Source organism: Solenopsis invicta, chromosome 8 (genome assembly GCF_016802725.1).
Source record: "Solenopsis invicta isolate M01_SB chromosome 8, UNIL_Sinv_3.0, whole genome shotgun sequence".
NCBI classification, from domain to species: domain Eukaryota; kingdom Metazoa; phylum Arthropoda; class Insecta; order Hymenoptera; family Formicidae; genus Solenopsis; species Solenopsis invicta.
Genome location: NC_052671.1, coordinates 2,571,865 through 2,597,177, shown reverse-complemented (window position 1 = coordinate 2,597,177; position 25,313 = coordinate 2,571,865). Strand labels below are relative to the sequence as shown.

At 32.0% G+C, this 25,313-nt stretch overlaps 4 protein-coding genes across 5 annotated transcripts; 3 read left to right on the top strand and 1 right to left on the bottom strand.

Moving 5' to 3' along the window:
• The first annotated feature begins 255 nt into the window (after window positions 1-255).
• LOC105193693 (pyridine nucleotide-disulfide oxidoreductase domain-containing protein 1) lies at window positions 256-3,363 on the top strand. Its single transcript, XM_011158236.3, has 5 exons — window positions 256-393; window positions 936-1,089; window positions 1,193-1,290; window positions 1,385-1,515; window positions 1,622-3,363. Exon 5 carries the CDS (start codon window positions 1,810-1,812, stop codon window positions 3,259-3,261), a length of 1,452 nt encoding a protein of 483 aa, XP_011156538.1. The 5' UTR covers window positions 256-393; window positions 936-1,089; window positions 1,193-1,290; window positions 1,385-1,515; window positions 1,622-1,809; the 3' UTR covers window positions 3,262-3,363.
• LOC105193722 (28S ribosomal protein S18b, mitochondrial) lies at window positions 331-1,757 on the top strand. The gene is made up of 5 exons (XM_011158281.1): window positions 331-393; window positions 936-1,089; window positions 1,193-1,290; window positions 1,385-1,515; window positions 1,622-1,757. The coding sequence occupies exons 1-5, from the start codon at window positions 331-333 to the stop codon at window positions 1,755-1,757; spliced, it is 582 nt and encodes a 193-aa protein (XP_011156583.1).
• LOC105193695 (kinesin-like protein KIF14) lies at window positions 3,350-25,313 on the bottom strand. Of its 2 annotated transcripts, XM_011158238.3 has the most exons (12): window positions 25,037-25,313; window positions 24,203-24,748; window positions 23,345-23,888; window positions 23,030-23,257; window positions 22,761-22,889; window positions 9,664-9,824; window positions 9,039-9,233; window positions 8,272-8,562; window positions 6,502-6,574; window positions 6,261-6,430; window positions 5,439-5,901; window positions 3,350-4,878 (listed from the first exon to the last, which is right to left on the bottom strand). In XM_011158238.3, the coding sequence occupies exons 1-12, from the start codon at window positions 25,141-25,143 to the stop codon at window positions 4,054-4,056; spliced, it is 3,732 nt and encodes a 1,243-aa protein (XP_011156540.2). In that variant the 5' UTR covers window positions 25,144-25,313; the 3' UTR covers window positions 3,350-4,053. The 2 variants fall into 2 exon arrangements, with proteins under 2 accessions (XP_011156540.2, XP_011156541.2); XM_011158239.3 differs by lacking the exon at window positions 8,272-8,562 and having other exon boundaries at window positions 25,037-25,312.
• LOC105193694 lies at window positions 12,698-21,913 on the top strand. The gene is made up of 2 exons (XM_011158237.3): window positions 12,698-13,163; window positions 20,913-21,913. The coding sequence occupies exons 1-2, from the start codon at window positions 13,049-13,051 to the stop codon at window positions 21,149-21,151; spliced, it is 354 nt and encodes a 117-aa protein (XP_011156539.1). The 5' UTR covers window positions 12,698-13,048; the 3' UTR covers window positions 21,152-21,913.

The following is a 25,313-nucleotide window of genomic DNA, read 5'->3' as shown; positions in this document are numbered from 1 at the left end:
AGCCGTTGCCGTAAGAAATTGGTCAATCAGGGTCGATTTATAGAAGAATAATTTACTATGAATGGTGAATTTCTTACGCTAACGGCTATTAGAAACCAACCTTAAACACTCGCTGTTATCGGTGTATTCTTTTAGATCATCCAATCAGACCTTTAGATCTAGAAGAAAACACCAATGACAGTGAGTATTCACTGAAGGGTTAAGTCCGCCGCTGACACGTGCAGTGTACATCGTCAATATCGTCACTGATCGTCACTGGTCACTCTTCATGAAGTACGTAATTGTACAACAATTAATAGATACTTCATTTTTGCGGTTATCTTGTTGATTATGTCAATTCTGAATACATTATGTCGAGCAGGAGTATTGGCGCGAGCGAATTTAACTCATAAAGTGAGTTTTTCCAAACAATAACAGCGTATAAAACCATTTATCTTTCTTTAACTTTAACCTAACCTAACCGGTTAACTTAATCAGTGATTAACTGACGAGTAATATTTGTAGTATTATTTTATTAACATATAGAATTGATTTTTTATTTGATAATAAGATGATTAAAAGGGCAATAAATGATATAATCGAAAATTTTGCTTCAAGTAACTCCGTTTAATTGATCGCTGATACAATCAGTGATTGTTTGGTTAGAGATAAAAATAACTTTTTGTTGCTTAATATGTGGAAAAGATAATTGTCATAATTAGAATTTTGCTTCAAACCACGCTTTATTTAATTAATTTAATCTGTGACTGATTTAACCAACAGAATCGCTTGGTGCAAAATTTCTGTTATGTAATTTATATTTTTTTCTTCATGCTTTAAATAAATTATTCTATTTACATTAATAAAGCAATGTAGATATTTCTTAATAAGTTAATCGCCAATTAAGAAATCAAAGTTTAATTGAAGTTGTCTTTATAGTTTTAAATTGCTTACAGTTTGATCCGGTGAGAGCCATCACATTTTCGTTAACACGTTGTTCCGAGGAAGGAAATGCAACTGAAGGGGACAATGTAGCTGCAGATACTTCCAAGGTCGAATGTAAACCAATTATAACAGCAGAGACCAGCATCAAATACATGAATAGCGATGGTAAGAAATTGTTAAACTTCAAATGTGATATGATTATCCAACAAGCATGACAATGAGGTTTATTTTAAAATTATCGAGTAATTCCAAGTATTGTAAAATCTAGCTTACAAGCAAACATATGGAAATGATCCAATATGGAAAATGTATAAAAGAAATCACAAAGGAATGTTTCCACCTAGGAAAACTCGAAAAACTTGTATAGTATGTATGCACATTATTTTACATTGCATTACAATTAATGTATATAATGCTATATTATTAATATAATATACATAATGCTATATTATTAATTTAGAGAGGGGGCCAAATCACCACTGGAAATCCATGTCCCATATGTAGGGACGAATATCTCGTATTTGATTATAAAAACGTCAAGCTGCTTGAACAGTTTATTGACCAACATAACGGAGACGTCCTAAGTTATTCGTAAGTATAGCATTTACATTTTATTGTTAATATTTCTTTACATTATATTTTTCTGTTATATTACTGCTTACATTTTTTAATACATATGTATCTTATGAACTTACAGCAAGACAAATATTTGCCAAAAGAGGCACAAAGAACTCTTAGTTGCTTTAACCAAGGCCAAGGATTACGGGTTTATCAAATACGACGTTCCTATAAGACAGTACGATTATTCAGAGTGGAAACCATCAAACAATTAATTTTTATTAATTTATATTATCATATTACGACGTCTGTATTTCTTTATTAAATATGGATAAATCCAAGAAAAATATGGAAACAATGGAATCTACATTTGTCATAATAGGAGGTGGTATAGCTGGAGTATCTTGCGCTGAAGGATTGAGCTTTCTCGCTCCAGAGGAAAGCATAATTTTAATCACTGCTAGTCCCCTAGTTAAAGCTGTGACTAATGTAGTTCCTTTAGGCAGAACACTAATGCATTTTGACGTAGAAGAAAAAAATGCAGCAGTCTTAAGCGAGAAGTATGAAACGTTACAAGTTATTCATGATACTGCAGTTAAAATTGACCCGACCGAGAAGCTGGTAGAAACCAGCAGTGGGAAAGTTATAAGTTACAAAATATTGTGTCTTTGTACCGGCGCAAAACCTAAACTGTTAGCCGAAAACAATGATTTCGTTATAGGTATTCGTGACACGGAATCCGTATTACAATTTTCCCACAAACTTAAAGACGCTAGGAGAGTCATGATTGTTGGCAATGGGGGAATTGCCACCGAAATAGTGCACGAAGTTAAAGGCGTCGAGATGATCTGGGTAATCAAAGACAAGCACATTTCTGCAACCTTTGTCGATCCCGGAGCTGCAGAATTCTTTTTGGACAAGATTTCTTCCAAGTCGGATGTATCGGAAAACCTTGATAAAAATTCACCAACCAAGAGAATGCGATATGTTGTATCGGATAGTACACCGATTGAAAACGGAGCCGCTCTTGGCCCGGATTGGCACAACAGTTTCGACATGAGTGGTACACATTTTACACCTACGAATGTCCAGGTTGAATACCAGTGCGAAATATTAAAATTACTCACATCCGACGAACGAAAACAGTTTGACTGTACAGAAGAGTGGCCAATTTACGCGCAACTAACGAATGGTAAAATTATTGGATGCGATCTTATTATCTCGGCAACAGGTGTTACTCCAAATTCTGATATATGCGGATTAGAAGATCTCGAAAGAGGGGAGGATACCGGATTATTAGTGGATTGGAAACTGGAAACTTCGAAGAAGGATGTCTACGCTGCCGGAGACGTATGTACTGTTGGCTGGTCAAAAGCGAAACATTGGTTTCAAATGAGACTGTGGACGCAGGCTCATCAGATGGGCCGTTACGCCGCAAAGTCGATGATCTCGAATTTAAGAAGTGAAGAATTCCTGCAAGACTTTTGCTTCGAACTTTTCACTCATGTGACCAAATTCTTCTCTTACAAAGTCGTCTTACTCGGTTTGTACAATGGGCAGACATTAGGGAAGAATTACGAGATACTTTTGCGAATCACCAAGGATCAAGAGTACGTGAAAATTATTTTACAAGATGGCAAAATGCAGGGCGCGGTGCTCATTGGAGAAACGGACTTAGAAGAGATGTGCGAAAATTTGATACTTAATCAATTGGATTTAAGTATGTATGGTGAAGATTTGTTAAATCCTAATATCGATATTGAAGATTATTTTGATTGATATATATCAATTTTTTAATAAATACACCTATTAACATTGTCCTGTTAATCTGTTATAGAGTTAATATTAATAAAATAATTACTTCTGATTCTTTGATAAAAATTTATTGTCACTTATGGCACATAAATATTTACAAACTATTGGCAATCCTTTTTACATGTACAGTCTTTCAAGGTCGTGAATATTAATTTATTTCTGTGGAAAACAAATTATAGGTTTTAAATTAAATCCAGTTTTAAATTTAAATATAAAAATGTATTAAAAACTTTTTAAACATTGTTGTATGTTACAATGTTAGAATCTATAATTAACTCTTAGTTTACTCTTAGTCATAAGTAATATACAATTTATAATGTAATATTTTCAAGTCATACTACTTTCTTACAAGTTACTGAAAGCACTTTATAATTGACATGTTATAAATTCTACTTTCATTTTTATATCCTGTTAAAATGACAAACTTTATGCATACATTCTATCTTAGTAGTTTGCTACTAAGCCTCTTTCAAATCGATTACATAAAATAAGATCTTATTTAATACAAGTTAAATTAAAAAATTTTATAGAATAATAATCAAAATAATAAAACAATGAAAATTCATAAAGGTGCATTTCAATAAAAAAATTTATAAAACGTATTAAAATATATAAATTAAATATGTGTCGCATAAATCTAAATCGGATATATGTAGTAATAATATAATATATACGTTTTTTATATTTTTAAAATAATATAGTAGCAGTTTGTTAACAAATGAGTATTTTAAAAAGCTACTGCTTTTGTCAAACTCATTATTGTTCGGTTTTATTAGTAAATCTTACGTTTTTTTGAACATTTTCAGTTTTCATATCTAGTACGTTATTACGCATACTAGATTTTTTCGGCGACATGTGACTTGAGCAATTTTCAGTATCACCTCCTGTTGTTGACTTATCTACGTCATTATTACTGATACTATCTATTGAAAAAGCATCTTTATCTTTGCATTCATTAGTATCTTTATTTTTAAAGATGCTCTTTATATCACTCGACATGTCGATAACAGTGTTATTGGCACTGTTTATCGAATTTGCACTCACATCCTCGCTCTCACTTGAATCTTTATTTTGTAAAATACTTTTTAAAGACTCGATAATATCTTGCATCTTACCCAACGATTCGACGATCTGCTCAATGTTGTTGTTCTGATATCGTCGGCATAGCTTGTTTAATGTTTTCGCGGCGACTTCGATTTGAGTGAGACATGCATTCACATCCTTTTGTTGATCATGCATTATGGACGTATGATCATACATCGTCGTTTCCAACATCGATGCATCCATCGAGAAATGAATACTTTCGTTCAATTGTCTTTTCACAGGAGTCATATTTATCGAGATCTTGCTGTTGTTCAAAGAGTCTTCAAATATTTCCGTGCTCCCGTTTCCGTGAAACTCCCACTTGCCTTTACGCCGTAGTTCTTTTATCAAATCCTCTATGTCACAGTTTCTCAGACGATAAATCCAATCCAGAAAGTTTGTCGGCTGCCATAGCGTTTCCAACGAATTAATTTTATCACGAATGTGAATCACCGATTGCAAATTCTTGTCCACTACGGTTTGTTGCTGATGAAATTCCTAGAATTCGGACAAAATTTTTAAAGAATTGTGTATGAAATCAGTATATATACAATGAACAATATTACAGCCAATAATTTCTCGTGTTAAAAAAAAAGAAATATAGCATAAACCTTTATCTACAGAATTAATAAAAATAATTTATATATAAAAATAATGTACCTTTATTTGCTTATGACACTGAACTTACACGTTAAATAAAATACAGTTTTTTTTTGGATTTGCGTATTTAATGATTTATTGCAATTAACGTTATAAGCTAAAATCCAAAAACATCACATCCGAAAAAGTTAAACTAATAATGATATTATCTCATATCAGGAACTATGTCATAGTTAAGGAAAAAAAAAAACAAATTTTAATTTATGTGACGCATATCTAATAACAAGATTCATTATATGCACTACTTATATTTAAAATTATCTTCCAAGGTCTACACTCGAGCAATCAAAAAAACTTTATCTCTTACACATTTTTTGCATGAAAAATTGTGTTGTACGATAATACGTAATAATTCATACATTATTATTAATATATAATTGTTAAGAATAAATACTCACGTATTGAAATCCAGCGTCTTGACATCGCTGAGTTGCTTCCTTGACAAGTATTTGCATCTCGTGTAGACTGATTCCACCAGCGGTTATCGTTTCTCCATTGAGCTTTGTCTTTAACACATGCTCGATGTCCGCAGTTTTTTCATTCAAAATACTCTCGAGTTCTTGCAGGAAATTGGATTTATACGGTGATAGATTCGCGTGACTTTGCTCCATCCGTATCTTCTTAATTTTATTATTAACTTCTACCTCTTTGACGAGTAACTCCCTTTCCAATTCCAGCTCTTTTTTTCTACGATTGATTTGTTCGAGTGCGTGATTCTGTTCTTTCAGAGTAGAACCAAGAATCTCTATCTTCTGCTCGTATGTCGATTTTTGCGAACCGAGTTGCAATTCCATTTCGCGTTTGGCATTTTCGAGTTCTTTTATCGCTTTCTGTTTTGATTCCTCCAGTTCTGCTCTTAATCTATGTGAAAAAAATAACAATATTTAAAAAAGAATAAAAATCTATGATACTGCTGACTAAAACAAAATTACAGCTAAAACGTTAGCTTTAACTTTACATTTGTAGATATTTAACAATTATATCGATAGCGCTTATATGTACAAAACTGATAGCTTTAAATGAACTAGTAAAAATAATAAGTGCAAAAACAAAATATTTCAATTATATTCTCAATTGCAAATAAATTTGCTATCATTATTGTTATCGATTTAAAATATTTTTATTTTTATATAAACAACTTCGATTTTAAAAATTTAGTCCCTCTAAAGATTTTATATCAGAGAGTTTCTTTTGTGACTGTTCTAATAAGTGATACATACTTTTCTTCCTGTATTCGAAGAATTTCTTGGTGCGCAAATTCAAAATCTATCACTTGTGTGGAAAGCTTAGCATTATAGGATTCGTCAAATGGATTTAGGACTTTAAAGTAGTGATTGCCACCAATGACTAAACGATCACCATTTTTGAGTACCACTTTTCCAGTTACCATCTGAGAAAAAATAGAAATATTTTTATTTAATATCTCTATTTTTTATTTTTAACGATCACAATTATCATTACCTGTCCATTGACATAAGTGTCTCCATCCATCTCAGGTGTCAAGATTAACTTTCCCTTGCTGTTTTCAATAGAGCTAGGAAAAAAGAAAAGATATAATAAACGATCGTATACAATATTTCAATTTATAACATAAAACAGATTAATATTTAAAATAATATTTTAATTAATAACATATATCAGAAAAAGATTAATAAAGTTAATCATTTTTAAATAAAATAGGATTCGAGTATTTAGCAGAAAGTTAAAACGAGTGCTTCGGCGAATACTTAATTTTTACTAAGTAACACATAAGTACGTAAATGCATGCATTTTACGAACAAGCTGCAATTCATTGTATATTCATTAGCAACAACAAATAAAATTTAAATATTGCGTCATGGGTTCCCGACTTGTTCGAATTCCAATTTATTCAGTGCTTCAATGAATGAAGATGAGCATTATACCCTGTATAATGCAATATAACTGTTGATATGATATCAATATAAACATAAAGTTTAATTATAAATAAAATGTACAGAAAATTGATAGAATTATGAGAAACATTGAATCCATCTGCCAGAGTCCATCTAATAGATCAAATAATTTATATAGATCAATAATTGTGTTATTATCTGATTTGTTGGATAACATGCATTAAAAATGAGTTGGTCATAAGAAATAAACGATGCAAAGCATTATGATAAAGATAGAAATACATAGTAGCTTTGAAAAATTCCCGGAATTATTTATATACAATTTACAGACATTACAAGAAAATGAGAAAGCTTCTCATAAGTTCTAACAAATTAATAAAAGATATTTATTTTTTTAATCCGTGTGTGTAACATCGTATCAGAGTTAAAAGTGTATAATTTTAAAAATGTAATACATTAAATTTTGTATTCTGCTGTGAACATCGCTAATAAAGATATGAATCACAATAAGTGAAGAGGTAAAACGATAAAGAAATTTCTTTAGGGACGTGTGGTCTTCCTGCGAAGGGACATCATTTTTATGATGCTGCTGATATCGAAATTGTAAACACAAAACTTAAAAGATCTCACAAATATTTACTAGAAAGACATTCAATAGTTTTACAATTGTTAGCAGCATTGTATATAACTGAAAAATATTAAACATTAAAATGAGATAATCAATACCGGTCTTGCAGCGAATTTTGGTGCCTAATAATAATTTTTGTATAAATTTTTACAATCTCCAACTTACATAAATTGTGCCCCGCTTGTTTGTCGATAAAAACACAGTTTTTAATCGAAGCTGAAATATGTAATACTACAAATTAAATTAACGAGCAATTTAATAATACTGATGCTCATAAGCATCTTAAAAAACCCTAAAGAATTTATTGCGAAAAATAATACTTCAACCGAGATTTGAATCTATCCAAGGCAGTCATATTAGTAATTGACATCGCTGCACGGAATGTAGGGAGGTTGATATTGATATTGACCCTCTCTCTTTATATTGATGACATTTTTATTGGTTCTAATCTTTATTATTGTTTAAAAATATTAATTATTAAGAAAAATCATTAAAATGTTTTATATTTCTCTGAAATTCCGGGAAACTTTTAAAGCTGCTACGAGGTAAAGAATATATTCACGGCAAATATAAAATATATTTAACAGAGAAGAGCAAACTCTCAGCATCAATAGAAGAAAATCTCTCCTCTTCTCCAACACCAATCCACTCTCTCTCTTTTTCTTCCTCTTCCTCTTTTCTACTTTGCCTGAACACAAAAAATAAGCACACACATAATCCGTGACTAACCAGTGTAATTCCCTAACAAGAGGTCCATCCAATATGATATCCAACACGATATCCTCTTTGGGATTGGCTTCGAGCTTATTCTTCGGGGCATTTCTTCCGATACGAACCAAACCTGGAGGTAAGAGATACAAAAGTGTACCGGATAACATAGGATCGGCCGCGAGATTTACGAGACAAGGCTGCTTATCTCTCTCCTGGAAATCAATCTCGATGGCGATTCCGCAACGGCGCAAATATTTGAGCTCCGAGCTTTTTTTCTCTTCGGATCTCTCTAATTTTTCGCGCGAACTCCTGCAATTATACATGGCTAACAATTAAGTCTTACCGATTTAGCATAAGTCACAAAAATCGCTAGTTGAATTTGCGAAACTCTTAATGACACCGCACGTTCACAACAACTAGCTTCATTTGTGAGATATATTAATCCTGAAACTTCAATAATTTTTATTACAAAGATAAGATAAAATTACAATTTTTAGCCTTTAAACATAAGAAGAATAATGTAACGGCTGAGAATAAAATTATATCTTCACATTTAAAAATCATATTTTACAATTACAATATCTTGAGTGATGACAATATCTTCAATAATTTACCAAATTATCTTAAAATTGTTCTTTCCAAGGATGAAAAAGATAATTGATAATTTTTAATTAAAGATTAATATCTTATATATCATGCGATATTTAAATATTATCGTCCCGCTTAACTTTTTATCTTATATATCATATGAGGAGGGGGGAGGGGAATGAAATTATCTCACTTACATTTGAGTAACAGCCAAGTGTTCTTCCGTTTTTTTCAATTGATCTTTCAGTTCGTCAATTTCCTTTTGCTTTCGTATAGCTTTCCAATCGTACGGGGAGTATCTCGGCTCGAGCAATCGACGAGGTATAACTCCAAACTGCTTCTCATAGCCCTGGCGTACAGCGCGTAAACGCAGTACTTCGGCCTTTAATTCGCTACATTGAGACAAATTATTAAATTACATTTTTATTAAAATGTATTAGGATAACGAGATTTCAGTTCTTTTATATATTTGTCTCCGATATATTAATGGCAATTTTGTAGCATAATTTGATAAACGAGAACATGGAGCTTTTCGCTTATTCGCTACAATATTAACACAACTCAAAAGACAAAATTTTCCAGAAAATGTTTTAAATAATTAAAATTTATAAAATAAATTTGAAGTGCGATTTTTATGTAACGATTGATTGTAGAGGAATAAAAATATTATTAGGTCTTCATTCAGTGTATTGAATGAAGAGAGATGTATTAATCTTTTTTTTTTTTTTTGCAAATAAGTAAACAATGATAAATTTTGAGTTGTTACTGTAGCATGCGAGTGTTTACTGAATTAAAAATTAGATCTCGGGCTCAATAGCTTACCGAATTAATCGATCATGCGGATCTTCGTTGATGCGGATTCGATTGACGATAGCTCGCGCCTGGCATGCGTATCGAAGGGTCGCCAGGGTTTCGTCCACATGAATATTTGCTGGTGACACCGTTCCCAGCATCGCCGTTCGTGAATTTCCTCCCAGGCTCTCCTGCAAAAATGTTCGGTTATTTTTATAATATTTTGATTTGCTCTTCGTCACCATATAATTAGTATACGATGAAAGGTGCAGCTCCTACATATTACATGTAGTATCAAACGTCGAAAGTGATCGCAAATCTAATCGTCTGCGAATTCAATCAAATATTATTATCGACCTATGTTGTCATCAATGACGTTGTCTCCTTAAGTATTTGTAAATAAGGGATAAGATTTGAAACGATAGATTTCTCCTTACATACTCCTTTGTTTTTGTTTCTTGAAATAATTTTGCAATTTTTAAATCTTATCTTTCGGATTCCCATCTTTTCTACATCACAATTCGCAGTATGCATGTAATTATCAATTCTAATAACGTAAGCAATAAATCAATTAATATTTTGACGTAGTATACAAAGAATGAACAATTTCAAAGTAAAATTTTATAGTCAAAATTTTATATATCAAATATTTTATATAATAATTACGAATTGAGCGTGGAAATTATATAAATAAATGACTGTATGTTTATGACTGGAATTTTCCCGCTCGTATTATTAATAATAGTGTTGCAAAATTGTTATCTTAAAATACGCAAGAATTTACAATAGCAGTAAAAATTCCACTCTTGCATAGTACAATAAAAGTTTATTACTAAATTATGTAAGGAGAAACATGAAGAATATCGTTTTTAAGCTCACATAAACTTGAAAAAAAATTCTATATTAGGTTTTCATTATTGAGTTTGACAGGAAAAAGCAGTAAAAAATTAATAAACGAGCATTCTTTGAAAAAGAATGCGAAGAAATTGCAGAAAAAATAATGATACACCGAAGAAATAGCAGTATGCAGAGTAACTATCGTATAATTCTTTAAGTGAAAATTTTCTCCATTGACTTTAGCCGTAAAAAAGGTTTTTCTATTTTGAGAGCGCAGGGATTGAAAAACAATAAAGGTCAAAATAATATTTCAGTTTTCACATAGTTTTCGATTAACTTAATGTTTCGCTAATCTGGCCGAATCATGTGATATTTGATAAATATCTTGAAAACATCACGACAACAAGATTCGAGTGGTGAAGTCTATTAATCATGCTCGATCATTATTAAGATTCAATACCACCTGTCGCACAATTATCTGCATATCTACTTAAACTGTTTATATGCGACGCAATGAATAATTTTGTAACAATAAAAAAGAAATTCTCGACCGAATATTTCGTAGATATCGCGATATTATTATTTGCAATCGTAATTCTTATCTATGCGTAAAATACAAAGAAAGATATAATAAGATAACTCCGATATACATATGTATATGCTGCAACAATCGAAAACTCAATTTATCAAGTGTCATTTATTATGTTTAAGGAAAATGAATTATATCAATAAAAACTTTATACTGTCTACTATCAGAAAAAAAATATGAAATATTTCTTTCTTTTATATTTGAAAAAGAAATTTAAAAAAACTAGTATTTTTGCTGCATATAAATAGTGATGAGATTTACAACTACTTATGTAAGATATACGACGCATAGATAATTTTCAAACAATATTTACAAATGGGATGTAAAATAACATGGCATAATGACTTACAAAATGTATCTACAAAGTTTTTTGTGGTTTTCGCATAAAATATTTTGTGGTGTCCGCACAAAGTATTTTGTGATTTCAGCCGAAAAAAAAAACAATAAAAAATAAGAATTATCACATAATACTAACATAAAAGCAAATAACAGAATGACTGCGGGTTAATTACTCTTATGCCTTCTATTTTTTCTGACTGCGGCGTAAATGCCAGACTTACAAAATCAGAATGGAATGTTCTTTCTTCGTGTATTAAAAGATGAAGCGTCTATAAAAACGCATTAACCATCGTTTTGTCTTTTCTATGTTATCACTCACTTACATTTATATTTTGTTGGAAACAGAGACATAAACATAATAGTAGAAAAATAACGAAGATTGTCTTGAGTATTCAGACACAGCTAAGAACTAAATCATCTCAATGAAGGAATTTCTACAGAACAACGGAGTCTTCAAAAGAAACTGTGTTTTCATTAATTTTGAGCGAAGAGAATATATCATATAATGATATAATAATAAATATATAATACTGTTGATATTTTAAATAATTATATTTTGATAAAATATTAAACAACAGTCATTTTAATAAGAATATAATAAAAATAATAATATATACATATTATATTAATATAATAAATTATTATCATATATTGTTGTAATATATTATATTATTATATTAAATATATTAATTATATACATATATTAGTTATAATAATATATTAATACCATATATTATATAATGATAATAAAAAGTATATCGATTATAATTTTCATTGATACCTCTGAAAATACGAATAGTCTGCGATAATTAAACTAATGTGAATTTATACATGAGTAAATATTTCCAACGATCTCGAAAACTATATTATCTTATCGACTTACCGTGTAAAAAAAGCAATGGTTTTTAAAACAAGTAAAATGACAAAAACAGGAGCGAGGCGATACTTGAGCGCGAAAGCGCACGCGCTGATACGCACGTATGCACCGATGCAGACACGCGTGCGCGTGTACTCACGCACGCACGCACGCATGCGGCTTCCTACGACGCGCGTGTCGTTAGTCGTTACCTTTTGCGCGTCGGGCAAATTCACGCGAAACGTCGAAGGTGATTGGCGGAGCGGAAGGTGGGGCACCGAGAGCGTAAACGCGAGCGTACGCTTATCGAAGGCTGGAGCGGAAGAGAGGGAAGATGTATCGGACGGAAGAAGCGGTAAAAGGGAGGACGGACGAAGAACCGGTGAAGCGAGGTGGGAGGCAGGTCCGCAGATAAACATTACGCGCGTTAGCGTCCACGCTTCGTTAGTCCAAAGTGAAGAGAGCCACGAGACACGGCGAGAGAGTCTACCGCCAACAAAATTCTTCTTTTTCTTTCTTTCTTCCCCGCGGAAGAAGAAACTGCGTTTCTACGACCTGGACGTAACGGACGCGTGACACACACACACACACACACACACACATACGCACACGTTTATCAAGCAATCTTTGAACGGAAGCGGCAAGTCTCGTAGCAGCTTGAAAGCGTTATCGCGAGAGAAAGACACGCTCCGGCGCCAACGAGAATTCGCTGTCGTACACATAATTCCGCACACCCCGTTCAACGCCGTTAAAAACCAACGTCGTTCCAACTACGAGTAACTGCGAGAAGGAACATGGATCTCGTTTACATACCGGAGGTGTTTACTTACGGGTACTCGAGGAATCCGCAGTACCGCGACTACGAGCAGCCCTGGAACAGGGACTATTTTAAGTGCGGCACTAGCAGCAGTAAGTATAGAACTCTCTCTTTACTTCATTTTGAATTAACACGCTTCAATTAATAGATCAGTATCTAATTCGATATTGGAGGATATACCCTGATGATGGAACAAAATACTGTGAAAATCATTTAGAATCCTAATATAATTCTACATAAAGAGAAATGTTTCTTTAAATTTAATTTAATTTTTCTTAAACTCAAAGAAATTTGTGCATTGAAATAATCCAACTAAGAACTGCAATTGTTTAACTTTTCAAATAATATATACTTATCTACATCTTAAATATTTGAAAAAAAAAAAAAAAAAAAATGGAATTTCGTTTTTAAGTAAATGATTTTATTATAATATTCAAACAATTTCATTGACAAAATTATTTTAATAAAGCCACAGTTTTAGTTAATTTAATTCATTTATTGGTATGAAATATATTTACTTTTCAATACTTTGCTAACATTACTTATAAGATACATTTTATTTTAATAATCTTGTTTTAACAAAAACGTTATAAATACAAAAAATATTACAATATATTGGGTTGTTGGAAGTCGTGACGTGTGTGTATATATATATATATATATATATATATATTGGGTTGTTGGAAGTCGTGACGTGTGTGTATATATATATATATATATATATATAATATGTAAAAATACATCATGACTTCTGACAACCTAATAGAAGATAAATATTAAAATTACCAGTAAACGTTAACATCGACAATAAAGTAAATATTTGTTTGAAAAAAAGTTTCTTTTTTACTTAAAAAATTTTATTACAATGCTTAGTTTCATTGTATCAGTGAAAATTATTTCAATAAAGCGATTATTTTAATGAAAAAAATTTATTTTCACTTATCAGTACAAAATATATTTATTTTTCAGTACTTTATTAATCTCTTGCTTATAAAAAAACATTTTGTTTTAATAATCTTGTTTCAATAAAAAACATAAATAGAAAAAAAATGTTGCAATACAGAATATTTACTGGTAAACGTTGACATTAAATATGGAAAGTCTCATGCTTCTAAAAATGGAGCAATCATTCAAAGCATCATTCGAAGTGCTCATATTTAATCAAATAAACTTAAAGAAAGTCTATTTTTTGAAGAAGAACAAACTACTCAAACTAGTAGAACTTGAAAAGATTGAAGATGATCGGAGTCATATCCCGATTTGATACACAACAGTGGAGCTGAAGTTTCTGATTCTGAACATGACGTGTGTGCCTGTATTACTAATAACTAAACTAAAAGATTACTACGAAAGCTTACTGCGCATCAAAAAGCAAGATATGATTACAAGCAATAAATTAATCGTAAAAAGTACAAAAACTCATTTCGATCAAACGCGTTTCATATCATTTTCATGTATAATAATATAATCAAAGGAAATATGATTTCACCGAAAGATAGTTTAAAACAATTGTGTTTAGTTTGTTAAACAGTAGTATGACTCAATGTAATCAAATAAAAAAATGTATATTCAACAAAATTTCTATCTAAAGATATATTGTTTCTGTAAGCCAAACAAATAGGAAATAAACTTTACTGAATGCAAAGAAACGTTTTTCTCTGTGTGTAGAACGGGACATTTCCAAAATATTTCTGCTTGATTAAAGATACGTCCTTGACAAAGACTTGTAAATTGATAACAAACTGCGAACGCGTTCTAGTTTTTAAGTGGTATTTGTAGTAAGTGATAAGTATTTTTTAATAATTGCACACTGTGTATTCGTCTATCGCGATTGCGTTGAATGAATGTACAGGAGAATCACGACGGATTTGTTCTTCGACTTGAAATCTATTTCTTATTAATGAAAATGTTTTTCAATTTTGAAGAGACTGAAAAATGAATTTTTTTGTGAACCAGGATTCTCATCGTGTAACTTTATTCTTAAGAAAACATAAAAAGTGAAAATTTTCACCATCGAAGTTAATGAAGGAGCTGTTCACTTTTTTCATGTTTCCATCATAGAAAAAGTTACATGATTGGTATCCTGAGCACGATTATATTTTCTCTTAGATGAAAACGTGAAAATTTCTTCATTATCTTCAATGGCGACAATTTTCATTTTTTCGTCCTGAGAAAAAATAATCATGCGAGAGAATGTTCAGCGGTGCGTTTAGATTCCTTCCCAAGTGTATAATTTTATCCTCTAACATTTAGTAAACAATGAGGATGAAATGACATCTGGGGAAGAGAATCTCAACGCATTTCAGAAATTGTTAATAAATTAAAAATCTCCAAGTTTTAGATTTAAAATCCTTAAATTAAGGAAAAGAGCTGAAAAAAAAAATTATATAATTCGCGGCACAATTTCGATTTAAAACCAAATTGGATATTTATTGGAAACATCCAATAAAAATTAAAGAATCCATCAAAAACTGAGTACTCCTGATAATTTTTATCACGAAAATTGCGCGTTATTCAAAGCTTACAGAGTCATATCTCGCATACTGAATCCCTCTTTCTCAATATAATCTCGTGAAAATGCGGCAGATGTGCAGCAAGATTAATTAGCAACGTTTACTCGACGATCTTCGCATGTAAGCAGCATGCGAAATTATTTTCCAACTCTAAACGGAATTAATACAACATTGCTCTTACGAGCAATTAATATTAATTCAATCGACAAACAACTTTACGTTTCCAATTATGTTTCTCGCGTGTGCGCACCTTTAAGCACGAGATCGCGAAAATAAATCATGAGAGGTAAACACCGCACTTTCAGCCAGGAAAAATACGAAGACAGTTGGCATGTTATCTCAAGATAAATTTCTTCGCGTCTCTCTTCGCGGGAGGACGTATCTTATCTCTGATTCTGTCGGTCTGGACCGGTATTTAGGTCTTATTCGTTAACCGAATTTACATGCTTCGAGTGTGAACAATTTTTTTTTTTTTTTAATTTTTTTATTCACCCAAGTCTTCAAAATCGCGGATAAGTACGCGTACCACGGTACGCCAGATAGTTTAAGCATACGCAGACATTTCTCTATTACCCGGGATTTACTGTTACCGGCCACTCCATGTCCATCGAAGGAGTCTTCGAGTATTCTCCCATTAAGTCATTCCACGCAAATAGGGAAAGTATGCTTCGGATAACAGCATTATTTTACATGAGAAAAAAGAAGAGCGCCTTATTTTAAAATATTTTCCAAGTAGAAATCTGATAATTCCTCGATTTCTTAGGGTTTCTCTTTCCTTTGAAATATACGAAATACACAAAGGCAAAATAATGCGAATAATATCCGCATACTGATAGTAGCAATAATAAAACGAGATAATAAAGCAAGACAATAAAGTGACTAAGGCAAAATAGTCCAGGTAAGCTGAGGAAGAGACTGAGGAAACCGTAGGAAAATTTGTGGCCGCTGCAATCGGAAGTTCCGGACGGAAATTGCAAATACTTTCATCGGACATTGCGTGAAAATTGCAGGAATTGTCATTGTTTGTTGGTTCTTCGCGGTTGTTGGCCACGTAACTACGCAAACAAGTTATATTCATCTGTAATATAGCGGATGAGGAAGGAAGGGATCTATTTGTTGCTTGGACAGAAATTGACATAGACGCATCAATAGCTATAATAAAAAAAAAAAATATTGCAATATTGTGAAAGTAGCAAGTTTCCAAAGTTATTTATTATATATAGAAATGTTGCAATCATTTTATGATACGCTTTTACAATAGTTTCTTCCTATCTTTTCCCTTTCTATTGTAACGATAAAAAATTTTATCAGATAGTCATAAAAGTCAGAACCTAAAGAAATACATAAAACTACTTGGGCAAAGAAAAAGTACAATATTTTTCTGAAATAACGTACAAACAATGTTGGGAAACTATTGCAGCTGCGGATGCTGAAATTGCATTTGCAACACTTCTCGTTATCGAATTATTAGCAATATTCGCGCACAAAGTAGCAGTAATTATCGTGGAAAATTCGTGGACAATGCTGCTTTTGTGCAGTGCAGATCTGTGCGTCATATTTTACGCCGTAAAATATACCGGTAGTACGTATATATGTTTTGTTCTCTTTAGTCCCTAACTTCTATGACTGTCTGATAAAACTTTTTATCATTATACAATAGAAAAGAAAAAAGAAAAAAGCCATCGTAAGATATACGTAGTACATAGTACAAATATTATGTATAACATATTTCAGATAAAAGTAATAATCTCGTGAAAAAATATAAGTACGTAATGTAATTAAGATTTGTTATAACTTTAAAAGATGTTTTAAATTTACAAATATAGTATTAATAAACACATAATTTTATATATATATTTTAAAACAAAGGGAAAAGAAATTCTTATTAAATTATGCAAGGCAACAGATATATACATGCTAAAAGTAAATTGGCAAATAAAAAAAAACCAAACATATCTTCTTAAGTTTAAATTTACATAGTTTCGTTACGTTTTAAATATCACTGCATACGATCAGGCATTCCCGCTGGCCACATTTGTCAAGTAGATTAAAAGTGCTAATATATATCGCGCATCGTCCATTATGCGCGCACTTCTTCTGCCATATGCAATTTTAAGATGCTTTTTGCATCAATGTGTTTCTATTTCAGCATTATGTTAATGTATTTCTGTTCTAAAAAAAAAGCCAAATGTACGGCGTAGTAGCACGAATAATTGCGATGCAATTCTCTTTATCATACATCATCATATATTAAATCGCTATAATCTAAATATATTTTAAGCCGCTGCAAAAAAATAATTACGTTATCATGAATCCGTGCTCTTATTCAGTCAGTAATATTGATGATTACTTATAACTATAGAATTCTTTTTAATAATTTAAACAACTTCGAGATATAATTTATACTATTTATCGCTAACGGTTAAAAGAAAGAAGCACCTTTTTTGTATTGAAAGAGGCGCACGTGTATTGTATCTTTCTAATGCAAATCGAGCTCTGTTTACATCGTTGTAACGAGATAAGAGTTGCATAATTATACAAATCACTGGCGCGCAGAATGTTTATTTGCGAATTCGCATATCTCGATATTTTTCACGGTCGCATCTATCCCCTCGGTTTTACGCCGTCGAGCGACTTGTCACGGCAATAATATACTCTGATACGCGATATTTATTGCGCCTGGTATTACCGACCTCGATCTCACCCTGGATTAAAAAAAAAAAAATATTAATTCCACGTTATCGCATTTGTGAGATAAGTTGCAATATATCAGATAAAATCGGATATTTTATCGAAAGCCTTACACGATCCTTAGATCTAAAGAAAAAAAAAGTGCATCGAATAAAGATCAAGGAGCACGTTGTGTGAAGACGATAGGTGCACGCACGTTATCAGCGTAACCATTGATTACGTAAGATCTGACATCCAATGCTTTGCGAAATGACGGATTCTTCCGCGAAATTAAAATCTCTAGCTTCTCCTGCGAGAATTTAATTCCTTGTTATTTGGAGAAAACAATGCGTCCCGGGGTAGGATACAATCGAACAACCCGTGTTATCCTCCTATTTCAGTTATTCCAAGCGTCCGTCACGCGTATATTACGTTTCTGTGATACACACGTGTCTATTTTTAGCCAGTTCCTTTAGGCGGCCACGCGCCGACTCGAATCGCATTTCAAGCGCCGTAGCACTCTCCTTATCAATCCGCGAATTGTTTTCGACATTCGAAACGCGGCGCCTACTCTGATCGTCAATCGTGAGAAGCTTAAAAAAAAAAAAAAAAAAACTTCCAAAACGGAAGTCCTAAATAAACATAGAAATCCAATTCTGATTTACAACGCAATATCTGGATTAGAATAATATTTGGAACTATGCTCTAGGGCTGATTTGGAGCTCTATTAGAGAGCCTGAGGCCACATAATGACCCTATATAAGTGCTGCAATATTCCTAAAATATTATTTAATATTAATAAAAAGTGGTTATATGTCCACTCTCTTTATAACATTATATGAATATTATGTAAGAAATAAATAATATTATTTTCTTAAATATTTTAAATTGTCAGGAATATTATAACTTTTAAATGTAATAATTATAGGTAGTTTATCTTATGCATAATTTACATTAATTTTTGGCTACAGTAATATTTGTAGAATATTTTTATAATATTCCACAGATATTGCAGTAATATACTATGAATATTATGTAAAAACGGACATTAACGCAATATTCTCATAATATTAAAATAATATTAAAAATATTAAATATTCTTGGAATATTATTTTAATATTATTTTAATATTATTTTAATTTTTAATAATATTTGTGTAATTCTAGGAATATTGTAGCACTTATAAGGCAAGAAACAAGTAAGCGTGACGTTTCAATTTCAATTGTGCTAATCGGTCTTCTAATAGCTGCTTTTTCATAATAGACGAATTTCGAAAAGCATATTCCGATTCTTCCAGATGACTGAATCATTTCTGCCAGATTAATCATTCGTTTAAGTACAATTAGCGATCCGTCAGCGTATTTACGACGTATCTCAGAAATTATTGCGCATAATACGTTCCCGGGTATCTCAATAGTGACGAGGTAGAACGATAGATTTCCGTGACTCATGAGCAAAGGTATAATCATCTGGCGCTACAGGTGAATGCGTTCAAGATCGTCGGAGTTTTTTTCTTATTTTTTTTTTTTTTGAATCAACTTACTGAGTGCCGTGACGGTCACCGGCGCTACGTTTCGTTGAAGCAAAAATTAAATTAATTACGTTTAACGATATATGTAACGTAAACAAAGAAATATCAAACAGAATGATTAACGTATTAAAAAATTTCGCATTATTCAGTTCCATTCATTTGTTAGTCATGTTAAATGTATAGCGTATAATTAGACTTCGAAAGTTGTAAACGTACGCGCGTGCATGTCACGATTGAGTGAAGCGGAATGGCTTTCATTTCAAATAAACAACCAAGAATGACGCGAACACTTTGTAACAAATATATAAAAAATCAAATCCCGTTAGTCGCTATATTTTCAAATATAAGTCTCAACTACAAACGACTCATTCCATTTTTAAATTCATTAGCACATTTACATAATTAATTCAACGAGAGTATTTGGTATTTAAATATAACTGCCTGCATCGATTGCATTTGTGTTGCGAGGAAAATATTAAATGTCAGTTCTCAATATTTTTCTCGTTTTCTTTAATTTATGAATGTTAGATGGACCTTCTCCAAAAAATAATTTTAATTTTCATACAATTTCAAATAAGAAGGCCTATTCGGTCATAGCTAGATCTTAGTGCTTTATATATACGCGTGATTTTATATACTTTCTCAGACTCAACCAAACTACGCGCCGTTACTTTCGATCATATAAAACAGTTATGATCGAATAAGAGTTAGTAATATCACCTTTATTAAATAAAAATTAATTTAATAATACTTGATGCTTACTAGCATCTATATTAACCCTCCCCTCCCCCTGAAAAAACTGTAAAGAATTTAATTTTCATCACTCATAAGCTGCACCATATGTCTCGGTGCGCTTATCAAGAAAAGTGTCACGCTGTAGATATTCACATTATAGCAGACTTGGAACCGGTACACCAAAAGAATAAATAAACCGGTTTGACCAGCAAGATTTATATAACCCGTAAAATGCAACATAGAATTTCTATCAATAGACTGAAAACGTTTTCAATCCGTATTGAATATTTCACATAAAAGTATGAAATGATAATGGCAGAGATATGTATCCCAATCATTGAAGAAAACTGATATTCTACCTCCTCTCAGCAATCCATTTTGTTATTGTTTAGAAAAACCAACGGGGAATCAACGAAGCATGCAGTCACAATTCAAAGAAAATTGTCACTTGTGCAAAGAAATGAAAAGGAGAAACCTGGCGGTTTACATAAGAAGTAAATCACGAAGCGATTCTTGTCACGAAGGGATCGAGGAAGAAGAGGAGAACGACGCAATGCAGAATGAGAAAAAAGTCGCAGATGCCGACCGCGATAAGTCTGCAAAATCGTCGCGCGGTGCAGAGAAATCATAGCCTTTTAGTATTATACGTAATGGTAACGACAATAATATTAATTTTACGATAAACATAACTTGCAACATATGTAAATACGCGCACATAACGGAGCTATTTTCTAGGTAATATTAAGTTTACGATCACTTGTTTCTAAAAATACGTTATAGAACGACAAAATCCTTGAATCGAGTCTTGAAATTCTTTTATATATATTACAGCACATCACACGTTACTTTTTTAATTAATTAGACACATAAATTAGATACGTAAATTAGAATTAACTAGACATTAGACTCTCAAAAGCAGGTGTGAGTCAACTGAATTCCCACAATAACAAAAACTAGAAAACAGAACTTGGTTAAAATTTATATCGAAGCACATATGTAAATAATATTTTATCATTACTACTGTGAACATTCTTTCAATTAAACACTGTTGAGCACAAAATTTCGTCAGCATTGATTACACGCTATTCGTTTAACGAATGTCCATGTAAATATGAATGTAAATATGCTTCTACAAATGTCAATTCTCATTAAGACTGTTTATGACTGATTTTGAAAATTGTTCGACGTTTGCACGATAATTTGTTCAAACACGACAATTCGACAAGCTGATAATTTATACTACTATTAGACAAGTAAAAAACACCATTGCAATCGGTAATTTTTCGAATTAGTTGTTATATTGCTTGAGAAAATAAGGGAAAATACTTCTGGAGTCACGCATTTTAGTAATTTTGATACACAATTAATAAAATACAGCAAACTTGATTCGAAACTTTAATGAAGTTAATTTCCCCAACAAGGATTCACACATATCAACTGCTTGATACATAAGACTGAAAATAATTTTATTTAAGTGTAGCGAAATAAGTTAATTCAAGTATATAATTTTGTCATTATACTAACATGTAGCACGATAATGTACAATGTACTTAGTTTGGAGAAATAAGATTTTTTTTTATTATAAAGATGAAACACGATAAGTACTGTATTTTAATTGATGCTTTTACTAGTTCTTTTACTTTTATTTTGATGTAAGAATTATTTTTTAAGGTCTGTGTTTCAGTTATTATATCGTATAATAACAATTAGATATAATAAATAACACAACTATAAGCATTTTAACTTTATATAATTTGCATAACATTATAATTACTTATTAAATATTAAGTAAATATTAACTAAATATTAAGTAAAAAGTTATACGATAATAATAACAGTTTATATGTATAAATGTATATCTAGTTTTTTAAATTATTTTGCCTTTAACATAATTCTTATAAATCTCTCATTTTTTCCTCTTTTCAGTAAACAAATATTTGTTACATCCTAAAATTATTTAAATTTAACTGTGCTGGCAGTCATGCAGAGCAGATTGCCATTTTATGGTACCTACCACAAAATAACAAAATGCATGACATAGAAAAATATTGATACAATATTCTAAAACAGATCTGAATAGATCAGGTAAGAATTACAAGTAGTAAGTCTATATTTATTTGTTTATTCAGCCAGAGATATTTTTAGGCCCTCAATTTTGGAAAGAATGTGCTTATTGTATTTGTAATTTTCGCGCTACCGCTAATCTGAAACATTCACAGATAAAATATAATAGTACTTACCTTTAACAGCCATGTCAACACCGATTCACGATACGGCACAAAACCTTGTTTACGATTGTTTGTATTCTCCGTGAGTGATGCAATTACCTTCCCCAGGGTAAGTAAAGACTTATTAATAGATACACCTTCCTGTTGATCAAACAGACATTACTTACAATTATCAACATTATTCAATGCGTATTTGGGCTAAAATACACACTCATATATTATTCAGTATTATCAACATTATTCAATGTGTATTTGGGATAAAATTACTATTACAAACTAACCCTCAATCTATCACCAGTCGCAGAAGTTTGGCTTAGTCTCTCGCTACCGGCTAAATCGACCAAATTAATTTTACTGCGACGATTAGCGTCGAGTGGCTCACAATCCGTCTGGTTATTCAAATGTGCCTGAGTTAATATAATACTAAAAATACTGTGAGATCGTGAACTCTTCTCGTTCATACCAGTCGCAGCTGTGGCTCTTTGCGAATTTCCCACTTTAAGCCAAGTCTAGAAAGATTACATTGACAAAAAGATAAATATATTTAAAAAAAGCAATCATAATCGTATCCTATTATCATAAAGTTAGAAAAGTACCTGTAAGTCTTTGTAATTTTGTACACAATGCTGACTTAAATCTACGACATAGGGGCCGAAGACAGGATGCTCCCTCACTTTAAGGGGAGCCTTCTTCAATCCATTTGTATTCGCCAAAAGATCATGTATTTTTTCGTTATATATTTCAAAATAACTAATTTCTACGGTAGTCTCAATCTGTGGATTATCATGCGCTCGTGTAAATATCTCCTGACAAAATCTCGGAATGATACCAACTTTCTCGTCGAATGGCGTTGCGCTTAATTGTGCGGATTCTGTGCCCATTAAACTGTAACTTTTTCCAGATCCCGTCTGTCCATACGCGAACAAGCAGACGTTGTAACCCTCGAAAGCATTTTGCACCAAGGGTAATACCATATTGCGAAAAACGACCTCTTGGCTAGCATGACCAGGTGTAAGTGGGTCATCGTATGAAACAAAGCAATGATCATACATAAAAGTGTGATGCGCGGATTCACATTCCACGTTAACACTCTGACCACTCCCTTGTATGACTGTTGTAATCTTTGGATCATTTAATTCTCTGAAATTATACAAATATTTTAAGCATATATAATGTGAAATACAATTTGCTAATGTAACAGAAAAAATAGAACAGAAAAAAGGTAAATTAAAAATCATAAAGTAAAATAATTTTATTAATTTGAAGGGGGGAGAGGTCTTAAATGTATGTTAAAAAACAAAACGTATTTGTCTTTTAACAATTGTAAAACTTGATACATAAATATTTTAATCACAAATAAGAAGAAAAATATAAAAAAATTAAAATAAAAATTAAGGATGTAACAAATCTGAAAATTTCTTATTTATAATGATTAGATGTCTAATCTTACTTACTTGGCATTCAATGGTCTAATACGTATTCCAACTGTGAGATTACTACTCTCACCCTCATACATGGTCTGTTCTCCAACCACTATGTCATCAATTTTATGAGATGGAGTTTCCAAGTGAACTGCATTAAAACAATCTGGAGTGCTCTGTGACAGAGCATTATCGCTGAAGTAACGTTTCACAGGTGTTCGTGCATTAGATAAAACATTCGATTTGGCATTGGCACTGGGTGTATTAACTGCTTTCGAATGCTTGGGTGTATACAACTGTATGGCAGGAGGGTTGGACGATCCACTGACAAATTTTCTTCTGGCTGGAGTCTTCAGATTTTTGTCATTGGGAGTGATACCATTAGAGATTGTATTGTCCTGTTTCATTTGATTTGTAGGTTTCAGATATGGCTCTGCGTCAGACGAGCTCGGAGGCCCTAAAGTCTCTGTTATTTCAGGTTTTGATGATGCCTTTCTCAAAGGGCAGTGCATGGTCTTATTTTGAGTCTTTGTCAAAGTGGATGGCTCACTGGACAAGGGAGAAAACAATTTTTTCTTCCTACGAGAAAAAAGTTGTTATTTTATTTTGATCTTTTTTTTAATTTAATGAGTGTTAAAAAATGATAGAACACTGAGCTTCACCAGCTTGAAAATAAAATATTTTTAATTTTTATTTATATCGTTCTTTACTTATATCATATAAATAAGATTGAAGAAAGTCATTTTACTCAATATTCGGCAACGATAAGTGGTTTACGCATTTCCGATCTCGATGATAGTTAATAATTTTCAATCCTCAGGTAATGCGCGTAACGGTTAAACAATGGTTAAACGAACTCAGCCTTACGTTTTTATCGCGGGGACGGTATTCTCCTTTTTGGCACCCCTCGGCGAAGTCGAGAAGATAGCTTCGCAATATCCATGGCTGGTGGATTTTAGACTGTGGTGAGACATCCCGGTGAAAATCGCGAAAAAAGCCGACTTGACAAACGCGAGAGAAATTTGAATGGGTTTGAGTTTTGCGACCTAACTTTACGAAGCCCGGGGCTGACGGCCGTGGAGCACAAACAACGTATACACAACAGGACGTGGCAAGGCTTGCCGCGCGACGGAAGTTGGTGCAA